Genomic DNA, 26,270 nt, shown 5'->3' with positions numbered 1-26,270 from the left:
ACCCACTTCTTCCTGATACTTTATCAAAAAGCAAACATGCACCAGTTTTATTTCACAAGTGAAATGTTTTTCATAACAATATGAATGAGCTAGATATTGCTGACAGTTTGAATTAATAATTTCCCTGGGCTTTTTTCTCTCTCCTAAGAAGCATATTGTCATGCTCCAATAATAATAATAATAGACTTTTCAGGAGAATAAAATTAGATGTAAAAGATGATGCCAGATTATGCTGATACAGCCAGTACACTTCAGTGTCAGAAGCTGACTGTGCCTCAGGCCCCACATTAATTAAGTTAATGTCATGCTGAAAGTGAGAAAAAGGAAGCCTAGACCAGGTGGGTATGCCTAATCCTGCACCCATAATTAATGTCACATGTTCCCAATTACCACACTTATGTTGTTCAATAAACACACTGGGGGTTTTTTGGAAATTAGTGGTGGTAATTGACAATTTCAATTACATACATTTTGGCTTTGGTAAAAACTATTTTGTTCTTGTACATCTGCATAGGCATTGGCCAGAATGCCACCCTAAGAGAGTTCCTGACACTTTTCCATGCCTGCTGGAGAGGCAGTTGTGTGGAGATGGAGTGAAGATTCCTCTCCACATCAGCAATAGCTGGCAAAGTTCATTGTTTGCCAGTTCTTCAAAAGACAAGTATGCACCAAACTTAATGTGCAGAGGAGGAAATAACAAAGGGTCTGGGAGAAGTGCACATGATTGCAGTGCAAATAGAAACAACCCCTTTAATGGAGTCATGCTAGTTTGCAATGGGTGGTCTTTTTTTATCATTGTTTAGCACACATATATGAAATATTGTGGTAGTGGTCAATTCTCAACATGGTATAATGGACAACAGGGCAGCCAGTATTCCTCCATCTTATTCTGCTGAGCATGATTTCCTTGTTAACCATGAAGAAGGAAAGATACAGTTGCCCATTCAATCTCTTCCATTTATGGATGTGACAGAAATCATCCTGACATTGGGTAATAAAAGCAGTTTTTATTCTGCCTCAAATTTGCCTGCTACTGCAGGATAGGGGAAGTGTAAATTTATCCCATTGTCACTTCTCAGGATCTAGTTTTTTTTAGTAGCAAAATGAAAAAACACCCCAACCCCAAAATGTGAAAAGATTCCCTGGAAATTGTTTTGCAAGCCATGTCTGTATTATGCCCTAGAATCTCATTGCCCAATTTAAGATTTCAACAGCAAAAGGACTGGAAAAGCTTACATTTGTTTCTTCTAAAATAAATATCCTAAACTGGATTCCAACAGGATCATGCTCTTGCCCAGACTCCTCTGGTTGTAAAGGTACTGGCAATGAAATAGAGGAGCCAGATGTTTCTGTGACACCAGGCATACAGAAATCACGAATTGATGCTATGATGGTGGCAGCTGAGGACACTCAGCACCTTACACAACTGGACCCTCAGTGGGCAAATTTTGCAAGAAAAGAAAGACATGTCTCAGCTTTGTAACTTAACAGACTGCCCTGGTCTGCAATATTGTACTTAATATTTTAGGACATGTATCTGCAGAACAAATGGGGGAAAGCTTTCCCCTTCATTTGATGAAATTCCAACACTGCTGCTGTGGTCCTGAAAATTCCCACAGCTATTCAAGCTTTCTATCCAGTGCCTACTTATCTGTCATGTTCATTATTTTCCATTCACTAGTTTTGCCAGCCCTTTGAAGGCAATAAAGGGATTCTGGACACCATTAACTTGACGACCATTTCATATCCCTCTATATCTCCTGCCTGCAGGAAAACTGGAATCTCATCACAACCAGAAAATATGTTCCAAAATAAATGTCAAAAACCGTCTATACTGGGAGCTCAAACAGCGTCAATAAAATATGCTAGATAGCACATCATCTCCACCTAGTCTACACACCAATTCATACATGATGAAGGAACAAGAAAAAGTATTTTGGAAAAATTCAAGTTCAAAGCTCCATGCATCTGTTTCTCACCATCAACTATTCACACAGAGAAAGTCTACATACCAAATGATTTTTGAAGTGCAGGCCACAATTTTGTTTTATGAAACTCAACTTTGCTACTCAAAATCTGTATTTTTCCTTTGTCCTTCTCCTTCCCCTTTTGTCAATTCTTCTCATCTTTTTTTACTTAACCATCAAACTCTTTGCCCTTCAATGAAAGCAGATATGTTCAATCAGGAAAAAAAATTGTTAAGAGTAAAAACTGCTTTAATTGCTACTTATTTAGAGGTACACATTTTCTCCAGTAGTGCTTGTCACCTATAGGGTGGGCTATTGTACTCTATTAAATAAAAAAAAAAAGACCACCCACATGTTTTCAGGTTCAGTTCACCCTACAGGTATTCCTTGACTATGCCACCCAAACTCACAGGACATGAGAGCAACCTTTGCACTCAGTGAGTCTCCTTGGCTAAAGTAGCAGTGAGCACCCTCCAGAAGGGAGATACACTCCTCTGCTCTCAGGAAGCACTGACAGAAATAGAGAAAGGCTCTCAGGACTGCAGCACATATCTGAAGCCCAGAAAAGGGGACAACTGGCAATATAGATTGGATTATGGGAGGGAGCTCTTACTCCTAATGCCATGTGCAATCTGTGGAAGTAGACACCGGAACAGATGTTGGTGTGCTGCAGGCTGCAGAGTCTGTGTGGACCAGAAGTGCCTGTTTAAGGATTAACCCTGCAGGTAGCTCATGTGAGGTTAAACACAGCTGCCTAATTATGAAAAATGACACTGTATGCATCTTGGTGAACGTGATGCAGCTTTTTGGCTGTGGGCAAAATCCTAGAGGAAGATCTAGGAAGACTGAATGATGGTGTTGGTATTGGAAATCTTAACTAAAGATGTCCTTGTCCTTACATATTTCCTTTTTTCTTCTTCCTGAAAGGAGAATAAGTATTTTGGTCTTAGCTGTGCATTAATCTAACTTCTAACATGATCCAACTCCCTCACAGCCATGTCCCAAATAGGGCAAGACAAGCTTCCTTGGAAGTATGTAACAAAATGGGAACTGACTTCACCTACAACAGAGCATGCAGCCCTACCAACCCCACTGTCAGAGCTTCCAACACGGATGCAATACCTCCCTTCACCCCTTCTCCATATCTCTGGAACCCTGCTACCTTTGCTTCCCCCTTTTTAAATAAAGGAGGCAAATGGTAAAATGTCACATGAGCGTTCAGGGGGCTGTGTGAGGTAAGACAGTGTAAGGACATGGCACCAGGTAACAACTCGTTCTGTCACCTGGGTGCAAATTACCCATCATGAAAAATGGAAAGCAGCAGGTTTTCTTAGGACTTGTGTCAGGCAGTCAGATTGAGGCTTATGGAGGAGTTGGGTTTTATTCATAGCTTGGTTATTTTGGTCTAGTAGACCCTGATTTTTTCTGCCACAAATATTCATAATTTTATTTGATTCTTCATGAAGTTCACAAGGAAGTTAAAAGAAATTGAGAGAAAAAAATTTCAAAACAGAAATAGACTGCCAGCATTTGTTTTGCTATTCTATTGCAATATTCTGACTTTCATCTAAACCTTCCCAGTGGGATACATATCTACATTTTACTTTAGCTAAAGACAGAATTAATTTGAAAATTGTTGCAAGAAAGAGAATGGTTATCAAGACACCATCATCCTGACTATACAGAGACAAAAGGTAGGCATTTTCCTCAACAGAACAGGCAAGACATCTGTCACAGTAGAGGGTTTTGTGGTGTTATTTATTGTTTTTTAGGATTTTTTTCCCTTCTCTGATAGCTTAGCTCAAATCCTTGATCAAAGCAACTAGGAATTGTTCAGCTCAGATGGCTTACTGCATTTTAAGTGGGATGCAATTCAGCCCTCTCCCATCTGACCAAAGCTAAATTCAGCAAGGGAAAACGATTTCCAAAGACCAACACATCCATTTGTCCCTCGAGAGGCCAGACAAAGGTTGTGGCATTAGAACAGATTACCAACATCTGCCTACAGTGTGGTTTTGATAAAGGGAACTGTTAGACTCTGATGGCAGTGAGACAGTTCCTCTTTGCAAAATAGCATTAGGTGTTTTCCAGATCCCAGTATTTTGGTTGCATTGTGCTTTTTATTGAGCATTGTAAGAAGCAGTGCAGTGAGACCGGTGTAATAGCAAGAAATAAAGAGAGTAAATCATATCTCTGTGTATACTTCAGAGGTTCTGCAATTTTTTTAATGTGCAGTTTTCTTTGCTGCCATATTTCTTTTGGGTTTGTCTGTCATATTGTTAAGGAAACAAAGCAGTGTTTGTTTCAAAAAGTGGTTAATAATGTACGCACCCCATAGTCTTCCATAGCTTCAAAGAGCCAATTACTGTTAGACTGTTGCATAAACACATATTTAGGAAGCATGAAAATGTGCAATTATTTACACTATTCAGTACCTAATACATCATATTTGAGCTCCAAAATGGGAATTACTGACATGATGAAATATAATGGCTCCAAACAAATTGCTGTACTACAAGAGGAGCCCTGTAGAGCTGTACTCATTAAACACACTTATTAAAAATTCTTAGTTTTTTGAAATCAAAAATCACTCAGTCACTTTAAAAAGCTCATCATCACCAAGTATTTCATCTGTAACTTTTTGCAAAATCCTATGGCTCAAGAGAGCTTTGCAAGTATTATATCTGGGGAAAACCAAAATACTGAAGTTTGTCTGAAAGGAATGATGTGGAACTTAGTGAAGGTGAGTGGCAGCAAATGGCAGGAGATTGGACAGTAGCACAAACTAAAAAGAAAAACCTGAGTTATTTTTACACACTGCCTATATTAATTAAGCACAGCCTCTTCAGGAAAGAGGCCTAAGTCCTCTTTCCAAAAGAAATCTGTAGTTAAAAGCACATGAATCTATTTTAGGAAAATGGCAGGAATTATTACTCAAAATGTGATCCCATTATATAAATTGGGGCATGTCTTCAGTTACCGATTCAGCTCATTTCTGTCACTGCCATCACAAAAACATTGCAATGGAAATAAGCTGGAACAAAGAAAGATTCCAGTCTTTGTTGTACTTTTCCATAAAGGGAAAATTTAATTATTTACTCTTGAGCTAAGGAATGATGTATCTCTAGTCCTCAGAGTTCTGAGAATAAGAGCAATGACCAGTTCCTGAGAACAACATTTTGGGATAAAAGTTATATTGCCCTCTCACAATTTACAAATGAAAAATGACTGTGGTTTTTTATCCTGCTGCATATTCCGCCCATTAGTTTGCAATCACAAGCTGGTGCTGCTATGGGAAACCTGCTTCCTTGTGATGTGATTCCAGGCATATTTCAAAGAAGGTTGGTTCCTATTCTTGTGTTCAAGTCAGGTAACTGTCCCCAAAACCACAGATACACAAGGCTGCTGAGTCAGAGCTGCTGCAATCACACCAGCCTTGTCCTGAGTTTGCTCTTGGGACACCAGCCCTGAGCTAAACTGCTGCCCCTGTCTGAGGCAGACCTGTCAGCCAGCCCAAGCTGCTGGCAAAGGGCAGACTTGCCTTGTAGCAGCGAGCAGGAGAGACTGTGTGCCATAAGCCATCACGTCTTGGATTGTGGCAAAATTACTGAGGTTTCACGCTTGTTTATGGGCTTAGAAAAATGTTAATTCTCAGCTAATGAGACGTGAGACATGCAGTGCTCAGTCAGCAGAACAACTTTTAAATTACTCTTTTGCTTGTAATGACTTCCTGTGCATTTGTTATGGTACATCAAGTGGCATTTTTTCCCAGATAGGTGCTGGGCATTCAGGTGCTGTAATACACAGGCATGACTGCAGACTCCATCAGGGCACTTCCACAAGAACGTGCACATCAGGAGTGGGGTACAAAATCATGGGATGAGGACTCTCTTACTGCATTAGCACACTGGGAGGTCTCCATGAAACTGGGGTCCTGAACATCCCTACAAAAATCTCCAGTAGTGGTGCATTTGGTAACACACCTACCTAGTCTGAAACTAAAGCAGAGTTCAAATCCAAACATGCTCTGTACACCTTCAGGGAGAGCTGTGTAAATCTGAACACCTGAAAAGGTTATCACTTCTTGTGTGTGCAGTATTAAAAGAAATGGATTAATGGAAAAATGAATTTAAGCATATTCCATACAAATATATGCAAAGGGCTTCCACAAAAATTTTTATATCTGAATCAAAATTAATGCAAAATTAACACATAATGAAACATTACATTTTAAGTAGCTAATCCCTGTGTCCTCTTTATTTGTGCTCCACTTGATAAGAAATACACTTAATAGTTCTTTGCATAGAACAATAGGGATTTCTGTTAAAGTTCTCCTCTAAAATCATGCCTTTTCCCATTTCATTTGAGACTATCAGCTCTCAGGTCTGATGGCCATCTTACTCCCAGCATCTCAAAAGGCCACCAGGGTCTTACAGAGCAGCAGGCTGAGCAGCACACAGCAGTGTATCCCTGCACTGAGGATGCTGTCAGTAAGCCAGGCTTTGCCAAAGCACAGCTGGAGGTTTGAGGGAGGTGTAGTCCTGGTGAGGCCACATCTCACGTGTGTGCCCAGCATGGCACTCCCCAGCATGAGAGAAATACAGACACTGGCAGAGTTGGTGGGGCAGGAGTATGATTTACCCATTTTCAACCTTGGAGATGTCCAAGTTGTTTGGACAGCTGGAGAAGTCAACCAAACAAGTGCTGTCTCAAAAAAATAGCAGAGTTGTTCCGTGTTTCTGGAAGTGTTCACAAAGTAAGACAACATATTCCTTCAAGACATTTTAAGCTCGCGGTTTCGAATAATTAAGGTCTCTCTCACATTCTTACCTCACTATGAACCTTAGCCCAAATGTTTAGAAGCATACCAAGCAAATGAAGAATAAGAATACTAAGAAGAGATGGAATACCAAAGGGTAATATGGGTTTTTCATTCCCTGTATTTGAAACACATTTATAACTTTGGAGACTGCTGTAAATTCCTCCAAACTAAGTTTTCAAATGCAGAAAAAAATAATTAGGCCATGCCCTACAAAATAAAGTCCATTTCTCACCCTTTCTGAATTTCTCATTAAAAACCTTCATAAAAATGGTGGGTTTTGGTGTGATGTGGAGCTTAACATTCATCAAGTTGACTACTAGGAGAGAAGATATGAAACTCGTACTAGCTACAGTCAGGCATCTCTGAAATTGGAAATAATGTTCTCCTCCAAGGTCAGATCCTCATTAGCAAAGGAAAACATTTTAAAGTGCTGATTTAAGCAATTTGATCGCAGATCCAAAGGCAGAACACATTTTAGGATTACTCAAGGAAAGAGAGGAAATGAACCATGTAAATTCTTTGTCAAACAGTTTTCTATAATCCTCAGATTTATTTTAAGTTTCAACATCTGCTTGAAGGCCTCAATGTAGTTACATTTCTTCAGACCTTCTGGGGAAATATCCTAATTTTGGTACAGATCCAGAAACCAACCTTAGCTTCAACTGGAAATCACATGTGAAATCCTAATTTTTTGTTTCCTTTTGAACAGAGCAGTCTCTGAAAGGACAGCTCTGAAGAATCCAAAGTACTTGCATCTGGCATACACTCAGTTACAGCTTCCTTATCCACAGGATTTGATTTTATTTTTGAATTCTGGCACAAGCCAGGTTTTAGACTTGTTTGCATTTTATATGCTTATTTTTTTTAATTGGCTAGGCAGCCCCTTAGAGATTTTTCACAAAATACCTGACTTGTCTTGATCAGACGTTCCAATGAATGGAAGGAAAATGGTTTGCTCAGCTGAAAGACTGCAATTAGCATATCCTGTGGTAACTGTCTGTCCTTCTCTAACTGCTGGCTACACAGCATGATTTCCTTGGGATTTTTATTTATTTTGCTTTTAAGCAGAAGTGTAATATTACGGAGAATCACCAGATGGCATTGCTGCAGATAACTCTGATATTTCTCTTCCCCTAACTCTACGGGGGATAGGAACTGAATTGCAATCTAGGGCAGAGTTTTTCCTGATGTTACAACTTGGGCTCTGCTAGAGAGATGTCATTACATATTTGTACATTATACTATATTATATATTTGTATGCATGTGTGCCCATGCCTGAGCCCTCGCAATGTCATAAGGTTTGTTTACAGCAAAGCATCATGCACGGCTACGTTGGGAAAGTTTAGAAACATAGACACAATAAATGTGGGAGAAAGATGTTCTTTAGACTACTTTAACATTTAATTGTTTCTTAATTACTGCATTCTTCAAGCTCAGCTCATTGAAATGATTCACAGACTTAAAAGTGTTAAAAGGCTACTTATTTAGTGACTGGATTTGTTGGCTGAAGTGCTTCAGCTACAATAGTTGCATCTGCAAATAACCTGGGATCAAATTATGTAATAACTCACAGCTCATTAAACTCCTTTGAAGAGCTCAAATGACCTGGGTGTTAATTTTTAGTGCAGCCTATGGTGTATAACATATGTCAGCACTTCAGGGCTGCTCTGCCTCCCAGCCTGCACAGCCCTGCTCCCAAGGATGGCCCCAGTCAGGATGCTTCCATGGGTACCACTGATGCTGAGAGAGCAAATATGAGGGTGAACAGAGCTTTTCAGCTGATTAGCTTTCAAGGCACGACACAGTTGAGATATAGAGCTTACTACACAGAACTCCTGAGTGTGTCCAGAGGAGGGCAATGAGGCTGGTGAGGGGCTTGGGACACAAGCCCTATGAGGAACGACTGAGGGAGCTGGGGGTGTTCAGCCTGGAGAAAAGGAGACTCAGGGATGACCTTATTGCTCTCTACACAACTCCCTGAAAGGTGGCTGTAGCCAGGTGGGGTTGGTCTCTTTCTCCAGGCAGCAACTGACAGAACCAGAGGATGCAGTCTCAAGGCTGTGCCAAAGGAATTATAGGTTGGATATTAGGAAAAAATATTTTACAGAAAAGGCGATAAAAAAAATGCTGGAATGGTCTGCCTAGGGAGGTGGTGGAGTCACCATCCCTGGATATGTTTATGACTGGATGTGGCACTCTGTGCCATGGTCTAATTGAGGTTTTAGGGCTGGGTTGGACTTGATGATCCTAAAGATCTCTTCCAACCCAGTGATTCTGTGTGTGATTTATAACTCCATATAAAATGTCAAGATTGCATTTTCTCTTCCTCATTCCAAAACCCTTCATTTAAAACCAAGGATAAGGGGAGTTTGTAGCCAGGTGGGGTGTTGGGAGGAAAGGGTTAAAACTGGAAGATTTGGCAAGGAGGGAATAGTTTTTCTCAAAGTGACCTTGCAGCTGGGAATGCTAAGAATGTCAGAGTGGGAATGAGTGTCCATTTATTATGCCCAGTGTTGTTCATCCTCTGCTGGTTTTGAGAAGTAGAATTCCCATGTAGAGACAACACACACAGATATGCTTGAGCCTTCTGCTGGAAGTGAAATATCACAAAAGCACAGCCTTGTGATAAATTGCACATGTGCAAGGCCCTTGATGCCTGGGGCAGGCAGTGGTTCCCCCCCACTGTGTGCTAGGATGAACTGAACCTAATGGAGCCTTGTGCCTTTTCACTAGGATGAACTAAGCCCAAGAGAGTGTGTCCCAGTGTGTCTCTGCTGCCCAGCCATGTGGGTGAGGTAATGAAATAACCCTACTCTTTGCATTTCAGCTGTGGTTGGGTGGTTGCCATCATTACCTGTATGTGCTGACTCACACGTGGGGATTGACTCCTTCTCCCAGGCAAACTGTGACAGCATGAGAGGACTAAGTCCTAAACTGTGCCCAAGAAGGTTTAGGTTGGACATTAGGAGGAAATTTGGTAGCAGACTTTGGTGAGGTTAAGATTTTCCTCCCCACTCATAGTGTAACATTTCACCCCTTTGGTGACATCAGGTCTGTGCCTCCACCTCCATTTTTACACTTGGGCTCAGTTTCATCGAGCTGCAGCCACCCCTCAGTGTCCCCACAGCAGCATAAGGTCAGTGCAGGCTGCAGAGGCCACCAGGTGGGCAGCCACCCTCAGCTGAGCTCTGTGCCACAGTCAGTGCACGGATTTGTAGTCAGACTGGGCACATCCTCAGGAACTGAGTTACAATGCAGTTCCTGATTGCAGAACTAAACTGCCAACGCTGTGTGGTGAAAGGAAATGAAAACCTGAGGCTGCCACCCCAACAGCAAAGGCTAACAGGCAAAGTGTGATTTTTGTCCATAGTTCTTGCTTTATCCAGATGCCCTGGAAAGCTGTGGATCATTGCTCTAGAGGAACAATTTTGAATCCAGTAAACCGACAGCTCTCCTGTCTTTTCCACCATCAAGCTGGCATTTCCCTGGACTTTCAGCTGGCAAAGAGATTCTCAATATCAGTGTATGATCACAGCTTTGGTATTAGTGAATTAAAAGCCATGTTCTTGAGGGTATCACTAATGTTGATGAAAGGAATCTTTCTTGGTTGAACAGGCAGGGATGCTAGGGGCAGTAGGACTGTTATTTGGGGATGTTAAAACCATTTTTAGATCGTAACTGCTCCCATGTCTCCACAAAAACATTTGCAACATCACCTCAGTAGAGATAAACCTGAGATACTGTACTCCTTTCTTCATGTCTGCCTAGTTGTTGTTCCATTTCCCATTTTATTGAAGTAGACATAAATAGAAACCATCAACATTGCCTTTCATGTTTCTCTTCTGTGAGCCAGGCACAGGCAACACCAAGGTAGTCAATATAGATGATTTTGAATATAATTAATTCAATTCTAATACCAATCAAGCAGATAGTGGTATGTAAGTCAGGTACTAAAAGAGACAAGTTATCTGAAAGGCTACCAGTTGAAGGGATGGGCCCTTGGAGCCCAAGAATTAGAAAATGAAAAAGATAACTCAGTAAAATTCCCACAGCAGAAAACAGGCATCCACAGCAATCTTTAAATGCTTGTATGTACGTCCAAAGAGAGCACTGCAAATCATTCCTCTCTGCTTTTAACACCCTGACTACAGAAGCAATAACTCAAGACATACTCACTGGATTATGTTTTTCAATATCACAGTTTTGTTCATATGATTTTTTAAATAAAGCCAGCTACCCAGAGAAAAGATCAGGCCTCTATGGTTTCACTACAAAAAAGGGACCATAAACAAGACATAGTTTACAGTACAGATTTTCCTCTTTCATGTTTTCCAGCATTTTTGGCTGGCACACACAGCCAACCTTTTCCATTTATCCACCACCATCCCCAAACACGGGCATCATTTTCCTAAGCAACAGAAACAACCTCTTACATAGAGATAATGAAAAATAGTTATTCTCTTCTGTATTAATATTTTTATAAAGCAAAAGTGTTACCAAAGCCATTCTCACAGAATAGAAAACCCTCTTTGGGATCAACCCAAGACGATTTAACAAAGATGAGTGCACACTGAAAAATCCCTGAAAACTCCCATCCTTCAGCTTTTGCCTCAGAATATGTTTGACACAAACTAATACCACACAATGAAGTAGCACACACCTTATGCAAATCCTGTCTTTGTGGTTTGATGCAAACCCCGTGTGCTCACAAGGGCTATTTCTATAGCAGAAATGCTGTCATGTGAATACTATTTCTTTAGTGATTTAGATGAGAACTTCTCTGCAGCATTTGTTAAAAATGCTTTGATGTTTGTGATGTACTGCCAATATATTTCCAACAGTACTTAAACTGGCTACTTTTAGAAAAATCTTTAATTTAGCTGAACATTTTTGGTAAAAGGATTTAAAGTGTTCTTTGATGACATAGAACAATTGACAAGCAGCTTTAAAAAAGACTTACAAGGCATAAACAACTGCACCTGTGAGATAACACACAGAAGGACAAAAGTTTACAGAAAACATAAATGAAAAAATACAGCAAAAGAGCAGGTACAGTGAAATACGTATAATAGTCAATATTAGTCAAGAATATGATTAGTATATGAACAGTATATGAATAGTAAATGAAGCTTGTGTAAAACAGTGGAATGGTTGCACAGAGGTCAAAAGAAAGAGGCTCTCTCTCATCCTGCCACAGGGAAGAGCACACACATGTAATGGCTCCTGCCTCTTGCTTTCCTGAATGAGAGAGGCAGATTTGGAATTTGGTTTTACTTGGTTTTTCTTCCCCTTAAGCACAATTTTGGTGACAAAATCTGACATTCATCATGGTTATTTCCAAAAGAAAAGCAACCTCAAACATTAAAAGGAAGGTTAGAAGTCTCATGTTTACACTGAAACCTCTTCCTCTAGCAAGGCTTGAATAGTTTGAACTGCAGAAAGAATGTAACAGCAAAATGTGAACATGCATGTTTTGACCTGCAGACTGCTTCTTCTTTCTTTTCTTCATTCTCACATCTTAGATGGAGCCTAGAGAGCTGGAACAGTCTTTTCAAGCCAGTAAAAACCACATCCAGTAATTTATACACTCATTTCAGCTTTGTAGATCTCATCAGAGGGACCCTTCTCTGCTGGTCACAGCCAGCAGAACTGCCAACCCAGAGCATTCTTTGCTCATCCTTGCCAAATTGTGATTGCTCTTTTGGGGAGGACAGTAAGATGAGAAATGACCTTGGAATTCCCTTCTCTCTGCTTTTAGCTCAGAATAAATTTGCTTGGACACAGAAGGAACCATATCAAAGGCATCAGCCTTGGTCTGTGTGTGGTTTGAGGCTGATTAGTCTGTCCAGCTCCCTGGTGAAACACAAGGCTCTGTTAAGGGCTTGGCATCTGGCAGAGAAAAGCTTGATCTGATGGAAATGCACTGGAAGTATCTTCCCTTGCCACCCCCTCTGGATTTCCCTGTGTTACTCACCAGTACTGCTCTGGATGGTCCTCACGGTGGTGGTGGTGCGCGGGGGAGACGAGGAGCGCAGCGATATGCACTCGTCGTCCTGCGAGCAGCCCTTCTCGATGGCCCGCACGTAGCTGTGGCTCCGCATGCGGAAGCAGCCCGGCATGGGCAGGTCCAGCGCCTCCACGGCCTGGGACTCCAGCTCGCTGAACACCGACTCACAGACCGACTCGAACTGCCCGTTCACCTCCATCTCACTCACCTGCAGACAGACACCCGGCAGCATCAGTGCAGCCCGTGCGTGGATGTTCCACACAAACCCTAATTACTGTGCAACAGGATACAAGAGAAATAACCAGAGTTCTGCAAAGAATAAAACAAAATGTGGATCATCACTGGTGGGATGTGATCTTTGGGTGGTCACCAAATGCAAATGGGATCTTTAATAAGTTGTGTCATCCCATTGTAATTTTATTAATATTAGTTGGAGTAAGTTTAGGGTTATCCTTTGTATTGCTAATTTGGAATTGGAGAATACTACAGCGAGTAGCTGTGTTAACCTCCTTATCAAACGTACATGGTAGAGCATTAAGAGACACCTATTGTCGTAGGGATTTGCATTAAGTAAACGAATTTACTTATTTTTAGGAAAGGGGGGAGAAATGAGACAGAGTGGAAATTTTCCAGAGCAGAAATCCATTTTGATTTAGGTGAAATGCACATAGTTGTCTGTAGCTTGCAAACATAGCTATTTACTCTGACTGCCTGTTCTCGTAAAAAGCCTGTGCTTGGAGAAACTGTTTCAGCCAAAGGACAGAGATAAGGTGGCACAGACAGAGAGCAGGGCAGCCTAACCCAGGAATTCTTTCTGATAAAGAAAAATTAGCAGCAAATGTCATGTGGAGTCATTAGAACACTCTCAAGCTATGGTGACACAATGGCCAGCACCTGTTAGAGGATCCCTTTGCACGTGAAGAAAGATAAATGGGACATCCCATAGCAGCAATGGTGAGGGGGAAAAATAATGTATAAAAAAGGGAGACAGAGGTGTTGGCAAAGATTCAGCAGAGTTTGGGCTCTTGGCTCTTCTGAAACTGGTGGGAAGCCTGGAGGCCTCATAGCAGTGTCTGTTTTATGTGACCAAGAGCCCACGGCAGAGGTTGAATGTTTGGCCATTGTGATCATTACATGTAAAACAAAATTCACACTTTCATTGTGTGGTGAGGAAAAAACAAGAAGGGTCAGCTTAACCCCTGTACATTATCAATGCAACCCACAGGCAATCACACTGACAAAACCTGAGTGCCCGGAAAGCTGCAGGGTAACAAACACAGGAAGGGGAGGTTGGTAAGGGAACCAGCTTTGCTGCTGGGAAAAAATGTCTGTAGAACTAAATTTCTGGCTGAGAGCAGATGCAAAGGAATCCTTAGACCCTTTGTGCAGCAGACACTAGGTGGTGACAAAGACTTGTGCTCATGGTGGTTAAAGAGCATTCAAAAACTTCCTACAGGTCTTAAGAATCTGGAAACCATTTACCTTGGCTTAATTATTAATGGATGCTCATGTTTCTAAACTGAGCATTGAGCCCTGAGCTTGGCATTAAAGCCCAATAATTATCACTGTATGAAACATGCAGATGGAAACCATCACTTGAGGATTTTGTTAGTTTTCAAGCATGTACAAGAACAAGTTAGCAGGAGAAGATATGACTATGTTAGGAAGGTGAAAAAACCCCCGTTAGAAATTCTCTTCCACATTAATGTTACCAAGAAAAAATTTTTTGTGGAGTCTTTGTATATATAACTGAAAAATCTCAGAGAGCAAAAAATATTTTTTTCAAAGAAAAATATTTTAAAAAGCACGGAAGAGTAGTAGGTAGTACAACAAAAAGAATAATCTTACTCTAGCAGAGCATATCCAATCCTCAAGCAAATATCTCTGAATTAATGCATTTTAAACTAAAATACTTGTTCACCTTGGCAAATGATAACCACTCCTTGGCTGACAGCTTTGTGTGTTAAGTGTGCAGCTAAACAAGTAACCTGACCTAATGTTCATGTAGTTGCCTCTGAGACATGAATTTCTGTGCTGTTTCTTCCCAGATACATCTTGACCCTCCTTTTAGAGCATCAGCCCATGCACTATGCAAATACACAGGTAAATACTCGGTAGTGTCTAAATATAGTAGACTGCAGAAAGGGAACTACAGCTCCATATTGAATAGCAGATGTGTTTGTTATGGCCATAGCTGAAGTCCTGGTGTCACTGATGTTGCACACTTTTTTTGACATGGCGATGACTTGGTATGCCAGTCATCCTCCAGGATCAGTATCTGGCACCACAAATCCTGCCTGCTGCACTTCTGGACTAGTGTAAGGAAGTTCTTTCATCCAAGTGATTTACCCAAATGATCCACTTAAGCTAGCAAGCCAAAAATCATACCAAGGAACTAGAGGATGTAGCAGATGAACTACTGGCCCTCTGCCCTGTGGTGTGCTGGCCCTTTTGCACTTCTTTCAGATCTGCCTCCTATGAACTCAGCTGTACAAGCATGTTGAATGCAAGGACAGACTATTTTATAACATTAAAACACAAAAACTGAATCTGTCACAGTGAACTTAATTTTTCTTCTTGTTTAGGAGCATGAAGATCTCTTACAGGATTTCAGGGCAAAAATACAGACAGATCTTTTCACTTAATACATATCCTGTAATATTCCTACTATTTAGGTGAAAAATTTGGAGGTACACAAAGTAAAGAATGCATAAAATAAAATCTCTATTAAAATTGTGGAATACAACTATTAACAGCCTAATTTTAAATTAGCACCTCAGTCAGCATACAAACTTTTTTTTGAGGTATTAAAAAATTTTTGATTGGCAGTACTAAGCACAAGATCCTTAAGAACCCTGTTCAATGATAGTGCTGGTGAGCCAAATCCAGTTTCTCTTATTGGAAGGAGTGTCCAGTGTGACAGTGGCTCTCCAGGTGCAGGTCACCCACCTGGCTGATGGTGCTCATGGCTCTCATGTAGCTCTCATTGCGGGAGCGGAACTTGGGGGAGGTCAGCAGCCCTGCGGGGTCCAGGCTGTCCAGGCTCCTGTTGATGGAGACTTCGCTCACCGCCCTCAGGTAACTGTGGCTCCGAATCTGGAGCTTTGGAGAGTGTTCACTGGATATCCTGGGAGTTTTGGGTGGGGAAAAAAGAAAAAGAAAGGAAGAAAAAAGAGATTCCATCAAATCCAAGTGACCTCACCAGGAGTGACAATAACCAGATGTTTTTCACTGGAACAGCATGACTTGAACAAGTCATGACACAGTTCTTGTATATTTATAAAATAAAGGCAATGTCAGTACTTTTATTTGGATTTTGCCACCCTTCTATTTGGTGGTAGGAAGAGAAAAGGATGGAAAGGATTTCCTTTTCATTTTCCGTAAACCACATCTAAGCATAATGGCAAAATCACATTCATTTTCTTTACTGACAGCAGAACAGAAAAATTTTACACTGTACTGACAATGTACAGTGTAAAAATACAGCTCCAGCACCCCCCCCCCCCCATGTGGGACTTTTGAAGTGACAACACTGAAAGGACTTCACAAACTGATTTTAAAAGAGTAAGAGAAGCCACAGAGATGAGCAGCAGAGAAAGCCCTGTGGCCTTACCAGAGATGAATGCAACAACCATCAAAACCTGCTGGGGAGGCATGTAAAGAAAGAACAGGCCTGATACTTTCGATCAGCTGGATGATTCTAAATTTATTAAATTAACATCCACATCTCAAAATGTTGCTGGTGATGTGATCTGACATGTTCTCAAGTATGCACTCATGAAACAGGACTGTTTCTCACGGGGCTTTCAAGGGTGTATGGGCCAACAGGGCAGACAGATCATATAAACCATGCAAAACACACTCATATTATGTCTTAACTTGGGAAATCACTCCAACAGCATAGGCCACCTGATAAGGTTTGATATGCTTTAAATTTTATTTTAGACTTGGCTTAAGACACAACATGCCACAACACAAAATGCATGCTAAGGAAGTAGCTTTACATAACTATGTCAAATTAGAAGTTTAAAGGTCACAGTTGTATTTCTGAAGTGATACCTTTGCCTAGTTTTTCAATACAAGTGACAGGTGAGATGTACAAGAAATCAAAACCAAACAAAAAACCCTCCCCCTGAGTTCCCCAGGGAATTTGTGCTTCTGCTATTTTCTTGTCCTATGTGCTAAGAGTCAGCTAGAACAATCCTCCACCTGTGCGATGCTTTATCCTCTGAATGTACTGGCTAAGTGCTGTCTTCCCAACCTGAGGCATTCTACAAAGATGTGAGTCCCAAAAAGTGAGTGGAATACACTTGTATGAAATACAATTAATTTGGGGGATATGTCTTTTGAAAGAACTCATCAATTAATAAAGTATCAAAAGGGTGAGGCGTCAATGTATTTTTTGAGTTTTAAATATTCTTCATGTATCACAAAGCAAACTAAGTAAAATATTAACTAAATTTTCCATTTTAGAATGTAAATCTCATAGAGATGTTCACAGGTATATAAAAGAAAAATCTGTAACCTAATTACAGGCTTAATCTTTGTCTCCTAGTCTTTAGAAATACATGCACAGCTGACCTGAAAGAAGAGAATCCATTTTATGTCTAATTCCTGAAGCATTTGCAGATATTTTGTATTCAAGTATCTAATGATGGTAATTAGTATCAGCAATTTCCCAGTGGCATGCACAATTCTGGTAATTGTCAATGCATTTTGGGAGGACAATTCCATTGTGTAATCACTCACCTAAGTAGTTCAGAAACTGGGTCTAATTCTGAATCATCCAATACTGTAATAAAACCTAGGCCATCTCTACAATACCATATTCTCTGGCTGCTAATTACTTCCTAATAAAAATACATAAACTTCTGCTAATTACCCGATATTCCTGTCACAGGATGAAGAGAAAGCCTTTGCTTGCCATTTTCACTGTGCATACAGTATAATACAACAGCCATTTCCATGCTCTTTGACTCCTTATACCACTTGATTCCACATGACAAAACCTCTTTAGACATCAGAGTAAGTGGTGCTCCAAACAACTCAAAAAAAGGCAGAAAAAGTGGTGAAAAGTCAACTGTTACTAATGGTTACGTTTGTTTACTGCATTTTGGTAACTAACACTAACCATGTAACTCTTGGAATAAAAATTATTGCCTGTTATTGAATTAAAAAAAAATGAATTAATAATTCAGGAGACATAATTTTTCTGATGCATGTGAGCTACTTCACCATGCTGCAGATTTGCAAACTGATCAGCGTTGCCTGAAATGCATTTCCTAGATTGGTTCAAAACGTATTTTATGATTATGATGTGAACAGTTTGCTGCCAATATGACATGCAAAATTCAAATCAGGTTGATTAGCTGCCAGTTAGTCAAATACGTCACCTGGGGCTTGTTGCTGCCCACTGATTAGCTGAGTTTGCAAGAAGACTGCAGCACATCACAAGATTCAGTGCACAGATATTGCCAGACAGAAATCTGCAGTTGCTGAGGCACATGCCCTTTAAAGAGTGGAACCAATAAAGCAAGTATCCATAGCACAAAGATTTTGCTGTGGCAGCCCGAGTAAAGATCATGTAAGATACTTATGGAAGTGGCATGGAAAGCCACCACAAAGAGTATAGAAATGAATTTTCTGTGTGCATTAGTGTTGCATAGTATTTTCGCAACTCTGTTTAAAACAAAGGAATTCCTCCTAAAAGTAGATGTTCCCCTTTTTTTTTCAGATGTGGGTCCTCAGCACAGCTGCCTTTTTTTTATTTCTGTTTTTGTTTCTCACCATGCAACTGGCTAGTTTGACACAAATCCAGAACTGTATTTTACAGGGGGCTACTTATCTCAATCTGTGAACACTTCCCTCTCCTGTATAGACCAGAGGAGGTAATTGGCTACTGTTGAAGGAGGTGGCTCCTTGCTTACTGATTGCTACAATCTCTGTTTCATTAGATGTAGTGGTGGGGGAAAAAAAGAGTATAAAAGGGATTTAAACTTAGAGAAAGAAATATTGAAAGCTTGCATTTATAATGATTACTGCTGCTTTTATAGCTGTGTAATAAATCGTCACTATGTCCTACAGTAAAGTTTAATGAACAGCTGAAATGCCACTGGAAATTTTGATAATATGCCACTTAGGAATAAATCTGACTATGTATGATGTGCAAGATCTGAATCTATAATTAATTTTCTTGGAGTTACTATTACCAGTAATGTGTAAATGAAAATACCTTTTTCTTCCTTGAGGGTTCAAGTCCATCTCTTATTTATCCTGCATTACCTACATTTCTCTTTTTGCCATTGTAATTTCTACAATAAGTACAACATGCCAAGGACTGAGACTTTGGGGCAGCTCTTTGGCCAGTACAAAATGGTCTTTTGGCTCCACTCACTGCACTGGATGTATTAATTGGCAGAAGTGGGTTGTGAATTATTTAGGTTCTTAAACAAGCTCCGCAAGCATGTTCCATCATTTCTGTGCTGCACCCACAAGTGGCCAGTTCCTCACACTGGCTGCACCATGTTTTTTCCCCACACTGCTGCCCTTGCCCCAGGCCTCACCCCAGAGGATGGGAGCACAGCCACAACAGCATCACACTGATATCACACAGGATGGGAGGCACAGCACTACTGGATCTGTTTCCCAAAAACCACAGCAAGAGGCACCAGGAGGAGATATGAGGGCTCTGAGTTGCCGCTGCTCTGCAGATTGCCATTTTGGGTTTCCTGAGGGGATTTGCAAGAGAAGGAACCAGCCCTGGAGCTGAAGTGGGTGGAAATGGAGCCTGCCGAGTCCCAGCAGATAAATAAATACTCCCCTGGGTAGAGGAAGGCAAGTGCCTCTGATCCACACTGTGCATCACAGAAGATCAAGGTACCCCAGCAATGAGGCCAAAATGATACAGAAATTCCATGAGAAGCTCTGGGAGGAGGAGAATGCTCATTTCATGTTCTAGTGAAGCATCTGAACCAGAAGATCATGTAGGTGTATAAAGGAAACCTTTGCATACTGCACTGAGATTTCTGCTCTGTACATTTCAAACACACTGAAGCCTATTCTCCTGTTTTCATTCAAATAGAGAAAAGAAAGTATTTAAAACACACACATCTAATCACCCTACCAGTGTTGCAACATGCATGGTAAGAAATACTTTTAACTCACTGTTACAGATGTGTTTGTATTTACACAATATTAGCATGATTTGCATGACTTAATCCAGATGAAAACACATTCTGGTCCCTCATTGATTATTTACAGAGTAAGGAGTTGGTTGGTGTAGGCATTTGTGAGAGCAGCTAGACTCAGTTGCTTTGCTCTGGAGGCCACAGGGAAGCTGGAGAGGGACCCTTCATCAGGAATTGTAGTGAAAGGACAAGGAGTAAAAGCTACAAACTGAACAAAGGAAAAATTAGATATTGGGAAGAAATTATTTATTGCGAGGATGGTTAGACATCGGAACAGGTTGCCCAGGGAGGTTGTGAATGCCCCAACCCTGGCAGTCTTCAAAACCAATTTGGGTAAGGCCTTGAACAACCTGGTGTAGTGGGAGGTGTCCGTGCCACTAGAGGTGTCCCAGTGGGGGAGGGGGCTAGATGATCTTTAAGGTCCATTCCAAGCCCTTGACACTCTATGATTCTGTGATTCTATATCAAATGGTTCAAAATGCAGTGTTAGCAATTAACCATGAAATAACTTTGAATATATTCTTGGAAGAGTTCCTATGCCTTGAAAATGTTTTTCAAATGACAGAGAGAAGACAGACAACAGGGATTTACATAAGCAGACAATTTTAGTTTCAAATATTTCCTTTTAATTTAGGAATGCACAATGCACTCTGTCATATACGTGCTCGTTATGAAAAGCACTTTCACTTATCACATTTCATTTCTGAATGAAGAAAGGGAAAACCAAGCCTGGTGATGACTACTATTTTTTCCCTTTAGGCCAGACACAATATAATAAAATGTAGTCCTGAGACTGTATTGTCTTCTCCAAGTTCAGCAGTCAGAATCATAGCACAAAGTACAGTGTTGTACCAGATGGGTATCGTGTTCTGCCAACAGAAAATGACAAAGCAGAGTAAAGTAAAAGTCCAGGAATGTGTCCCAAATGCTTCTGTAAGCCAGCAGTGCTAAAATTTGCCTTCAAACAAAGAAGAAGACCTCAAAAAATACACCACATGCAACATGAAACCAAGAAAAAACTAAATCTCAAAGCCACCACTACTGTTAAGTGTCCCAGCTCTCCATTTTGCTGCATACAGCTGACAGCTTGGTTCCATGGGGATAAATTATCCTCTCCTGAATGCCCCATCCCTGGTGTGGCTGGTGGGCACATCCAACATACATTTCTCTGCTTATTTTTATTTGCATTTTAGTGTTGCTAGAAGATAGAATAATTCAGTGCAGCCTGACACAAGGTGAACACTGAAGGACAGAGAGGAAGATTTAGAGAACAATTTACTGATGTGCATCTGTCTGATCCTGGTCATGACACGGGTCAACTAGGCTGGGGTAATTTTTCTGTGTTGGTATCCATGTTCTGCTGCTTTTTGGTGCGGTGAACAGGGGACTGTCATGTCACCGATGGAGACAAGGGCAGCACATAAACAGTTCTTAGCATTTGCCCTCCCCACTCCAGATTTTTCTGGGTTTGAAGCTCTCCTTTTGCTTTCTTGTTTATAAACAAATGAACCCCTTCATGGGGAGTTCTTGCCTTGAAGCTAAAAACAAAAATCCCAATAAAACCTCTCTTTAAGTTCAGACCCTGCTAAAGGGTCAAGTGTGAGAAAGAAAATTCTAAATCTTGGAGATATTCAGAAAAAGCTTATCTTCTGAAGAGCAAAACAATGCCATCAACAGAAAAATGGCATTTCTTCCTTTTGCTTCTACTACCAGACCAGAAATTGTCCTTGCTGCTTGGACCAGGCAACACATACCACAAAACTGCATGGACATGCCTGAGACATAGAGTTTTACCCAGGCTGAGTAGAGGCAGAAATTACAGTATGGTGTATTTGTCTCTGTCTGATTTTTCAGATTCTCTTGGGAAATAGAAGAAAGCACTTAAAAAGGAAAAAAAAAAAAAAAAAAAACAACAAACCAATCCAAAAGCCCCCAGAGTTTGGTGTTATGCATCTCCATCTCCAGCTGCTGTGCAGTTTTTGAGCGAGCACATGGTGTCCTGTCTGTTTGTTTGTTTGAGGGCAGCAGGAACTGGATCAACGTTTTATGGTAGAAAATGTTTCTAAAAAGCCCAGTCCCTTTTAAAACCCTCCATGTCTGACTACTGCCAGCTTCAGAATCAATCATGGGACCACTCTGTGATTTTGTTACAATCCTGCTTTCCTCTCAAAGGACACAGAAGCTTTGGTGTTCTTTTTCTCTTTTTGGGATGTGGAGGTATTGAGTTTGTATGAATTTATTTAATGAGCAATCTTTAGTTATTAAAATATTAGCAAACAAAGATGACTATTGAATAAAAATTCATGTATACATTAAAACAAATCTTCCATTTTATCTCAAAGATCTTTTCAGGTATTTTGTACAATCAAAAAATACCACAGGCTAATGTATATAAGGAACATTTCCCTTGTCTTTGACATACTGTATTTTCTCCTTGCTTTCTAGACATAGTGAAAGAATAGAGCACAGCACGAAAGTGGCACATATGCAACTGAATTGGCAAGAAAAGCAGATGGAAGATGATGAAGACAGACATTATACAATTCTCTTTAATCAGAAATCTGGTCTGCATGCTGGTTCTGATTGCCATGTGCGTGTGTGTGCGTGGGAATGTTGTGAGCACTTTTCCATCCCAGAGAGTGAAAAAAGATTCTGAAAGGTAGAAATAGTTCCACCCAGATGAACCAGCTCAATCCAGTGATGCCAGGGTAAGCTGCTTCTGTGCAAAACTATTTTTTATTTACACTAGAAAACAAATCCACCATATCTTGTCACCAGAAGTAGGGTAAGATGTAACACTGTCAAGAGCAGACAGTTTAAGAATACTTCTCTCAGAAGACCCTTTGAGGAAAGCTGTAGGCCTTAATGTCCCCCACTGCCAATCTTACTGGGTATATGTCCAAAGGGGTTTTTGGAGGTCCTTGCAGGAGGCAATTTGATCTAGGTCTGAGTCTAGACCAAATGCATGACAAAAGCTCTTGCCTTTTTCAGCTCAACTCTCTTTAGAATGGGCACTAGTGAGAAATATATTTACCCAAGCTGAAAAAGATCTTGCCTTGCTTCAGATATAAAGGACTGAACATAGACTGCCTGAGGGCCTGAGCAGGTCAGCCATACTCACAGCCTTGCCTGGAGCCCTTTGGACCTTGCTGGGGTGAGAATGAAGCTCCAACACTGCTTTGATAAACTCTTTGCCAGCACTAAAGTTATACCCTCCTTACTGCAGAAGCCACTCCTTCAGTTCTCCTCATCAAGGCCGGGCTTATCTATCTGATTCCACATCACTTTCCATTCTTGGTTACTTCAGTGTCACCTCTCCTCACTAATGAAATTTAAAAGTCATCTTCAGTCTGCTCAGATAAATTCTTCTTTTAGGAATTTGAGCATTCCCCCTTGTCCTATCACTATGTGCCCTGGTACAAAGTTCCTCTCCATCTCTCTTGTAGCCTCCCTTTAGGTACTGAAGGCCTACAGAATATAAAGAAGATATTCCCTGTTGCAGTCCTCATAAAACCACCGTCTCCACAAGCTCAGACCTCACCTGCTTAGCTAAATGTTCAGGTCTCCCCCATTCACATGTTAAGAGTTTGATTAATTCTGCCAGTGGAAACACCAAAGAGTTACAGCTCTCTGCCAAACCACAAGGGGAAAGCAGCTACTTTTCAGGAATGTCACCTGGCTGTGTGCTGAGCTGGCAGCACAACCAGCTCTGCCTGCTTAGCACCAGGATTCATGCAGGAGCTCTGGCTTGCTCCTGGGAGTGGGAGGATGAAGCTCCAGCTCACTAAAAAGCATCTTCTGGGCAGACTTCCCGTAACTGAGAGGCCCTCCTGTGCTACTCCATGTTACAATATTGGGCAGTATTTATCTACAAATAATTTTTTTTCTAGGTAAATAGTAAGAAAGTATTTACTCTGTTGAATGTCACTGCAGTATTTATTTAAAGAGCTAATTTTTTCTGAAAACTTGCAATGCATTTTGAGCTTTCAGTGTCTTCAATTCCACAGGTCCTCCTGGCCTTGAAACCAGGCAGTGATCACCCACACACTGCATGGCCATGTGCCTGCAAGCCCTGTCATGTATCTGTATTTGAGTCACCTCCTTCAGAAAGATATTCTCAAACATCCAGATTAGATCTGCATAAACAGCTCCCAGTGAGATTAGGGAAATATCTTAGTTTTGCAAGTCAACAACATTACTCCAAAACCTTCACATACATAAACAGCCACCTGCATTTTCCAAAAAAATGTGCTTTACATATGCAGCAATTTTTCACTTCCTATTCAGTATTCTGCCATTTCAAAACTTTTGGCCACCTAGTAAAGAGAAACAAAAAAAAGCAAAAGCAGCAGATTCAATACCATCTGTACAGATGTGCAACACAAGCCAAGCTACTAGAGAAACTGAAAAGCAAGCACATTTTAAAGCAATGAGGAGAGCAGGCTAGTAGCTCTGCCAGGGAGAAGGGAATAATCCTAATTCCAACTCAGCTAAGGGGGTGAGCTCACCTTCTTACTTCTCTGAGTAACAGCCCTTTGTCCACATGAAAAGTTGAGGCAGCAAGATTCAACACAAGGCAAAGCATGCTACCCACCAAATGCTGTGAGTTTAATATGTACTGGTGGTGACCGTGGATTTTCTCTCCTATTCCCTCCTGATCGAGTCATTTTGAAAGATCATGTGTGCCCTCTTACTAAGTGGCTACTTCAGTATTCTCCATTTCAGCTGTTTAGTGTTTGAAGAACACCAAGCAGTTTAAAATACCTGAAGAGAAGCTTGCATTTTCTTCTTTTATAAGCAAATGCTTCTTGCTTGGTACATTTTGTTTCCCTGCAGACACCTGGAAGATGGTGACTTGAAATAGGATCCAGCTACTCCTGAGGCACAGGGGTTGGGGGTGTGATGAGACAGAGCAATGAGCTCCTGGAAAACCCTACAGCATTTTCTCGAGGTGTGTCTGGATAAGTACAGGTTGGAGCTCAGATGTGACTTGCAGCTGTCTCTTCCTGATAAAAAAAAAGCAAAGATTTTTGGGGAAACTGACTAAGATAAAACCCTGCAATTTCTCCTGTCATACAAAAGAAGCTAGGAATAGTAACTTTTAACCCATGTTTTTATTTAAAGTAATGTCTGGATTGCAAGTAAGAGAAGAAAATGATGGTATGCAGTAGGGTTTCTGGAAAATTCTTCACTGATAATTTGGGCAGCAGTTTGCTGCTCTGGGGGATTTTCGCTTTTCTCACTGAGCTTACAAAGCAAAAGCAATACCCCAGGAGGAGGGACAATTTCTCTCCATGTAACTTTATGAGAGCTATTCCTCAGAGGAGAAGAAGAAGCAATCACTTTCCCTTCAGATGCTTTTACATCAAAAGAAATTCCTGAAAACAAGCCCAGCTAATTCCAAACCCCCAGTTATCCACATATATTTTAATCTTATCTCTTTCTATTACAAAGTCTTTCCAGTTTTGTTCTGTAGTAATTAAAAAATGACCTGTTTGCTGTACTGAGATACAACATGAGGTGACAACCTGTTATTTTATATATATATATATATACAGTGGTCTGGGCAAATTGTGCCAGTGCTCTTATAAACATGGCCAAAGCACTCAATATCTCAAGGTCAAAGTCTGAAGTCAATATCCATTATAAAAATCTTCTGATGAATGGAAGTTTATTGAAAAAATGTGAAATAATGCTTAACACACATTTCACATTTTAGACTTTTTTGCCTCCTTAGAAAAAAACCCAACATATACTTTCTGTGTTATAGGCTGTTGTTGAGCCAAACTTGTACAGAATAAACCCCGATAAATAGAACTAATTTAATTTTTGAGCATGAGAGAACCAAAGAAAAAAATTACTTAAGAAATCTTCATAATAGTGCAAAATCCTGCTTGGCACTGAAGGGGATTTTTTTTTTTTTTTTTTTGTTGCAGTTCTTTAAAATAGGTATTTTTTTATTCCCCTGAACCAGAAATACTCTGAAATCTTTATTTGGGTCTGTTAGTAAAGAAACAGACAACCAGTTGTCATGTCATTCATCACACTGTCAGTGTCAAGCACAATGATTCAGATGGAGGCAATGAGAATGTAAAAAGTAATTCCAAAGAGTGGATGCCCTTCAGGGCTGTGGAACTCCAGAAGGGTTGTGCAGCTCATTTTAAAGGAAGGAAGCCTCAACTCCTGAGGGATTCAGACAGCTTCTTGACCTGTAACAGTAGGCATTCTTAAGTATTTACAAATATTTTTTTTAATTTTATTTCCATACTTGGAATGAAAATATTTG

At 40.6% G+C, this 26,270-nt stretch overlaps 1 protein-coding gene across 1 annotated transcript in view; it reads right to left on the bottom strand.

Annotated features, from left to right (window-relative positions):
• DLGAP1 (DLG associated protein 1) overlaps positions 1–26,270 on the bottom strand; it is a 136,473-nt gene that overhangs the window by 77,687 nt on the left and 32,516 nt on the right. Inside the window, exons 3-4 of the mRNA XM_058803335.1 lie at positions 15,747–15,924; positions 12,765–13,005 (exon numbers count right to left, since the gene is read on the bottom strand). Coding sequence (XP_058659318.1) covers positions 12,765–13,005; positions 15,747–15,924 — 419 coding nt within the window. The remainder of the gene's footprint in view (positions 1–12,764; positions 13,006–15,746; positions 15,925–26,270) is intronic.

This window comes from Ammospiza caudacuta, chromosome 1 (assembly GCF_027887145.1).
Source record: "Ammospiza caudacuta isolate bAmmCau1 chromosome 1, bAmmCau1.pri, whole genome shotgun sequence".
NCBI lineage: Eukaryota > Metazoa > Chordata > Aves > Passeriformes > Passerellidae > Ammospiza > Ammospiza caudacuta.
This window is presented reverse-complemented; position numbering and strand designations above follow the sequence as displayed.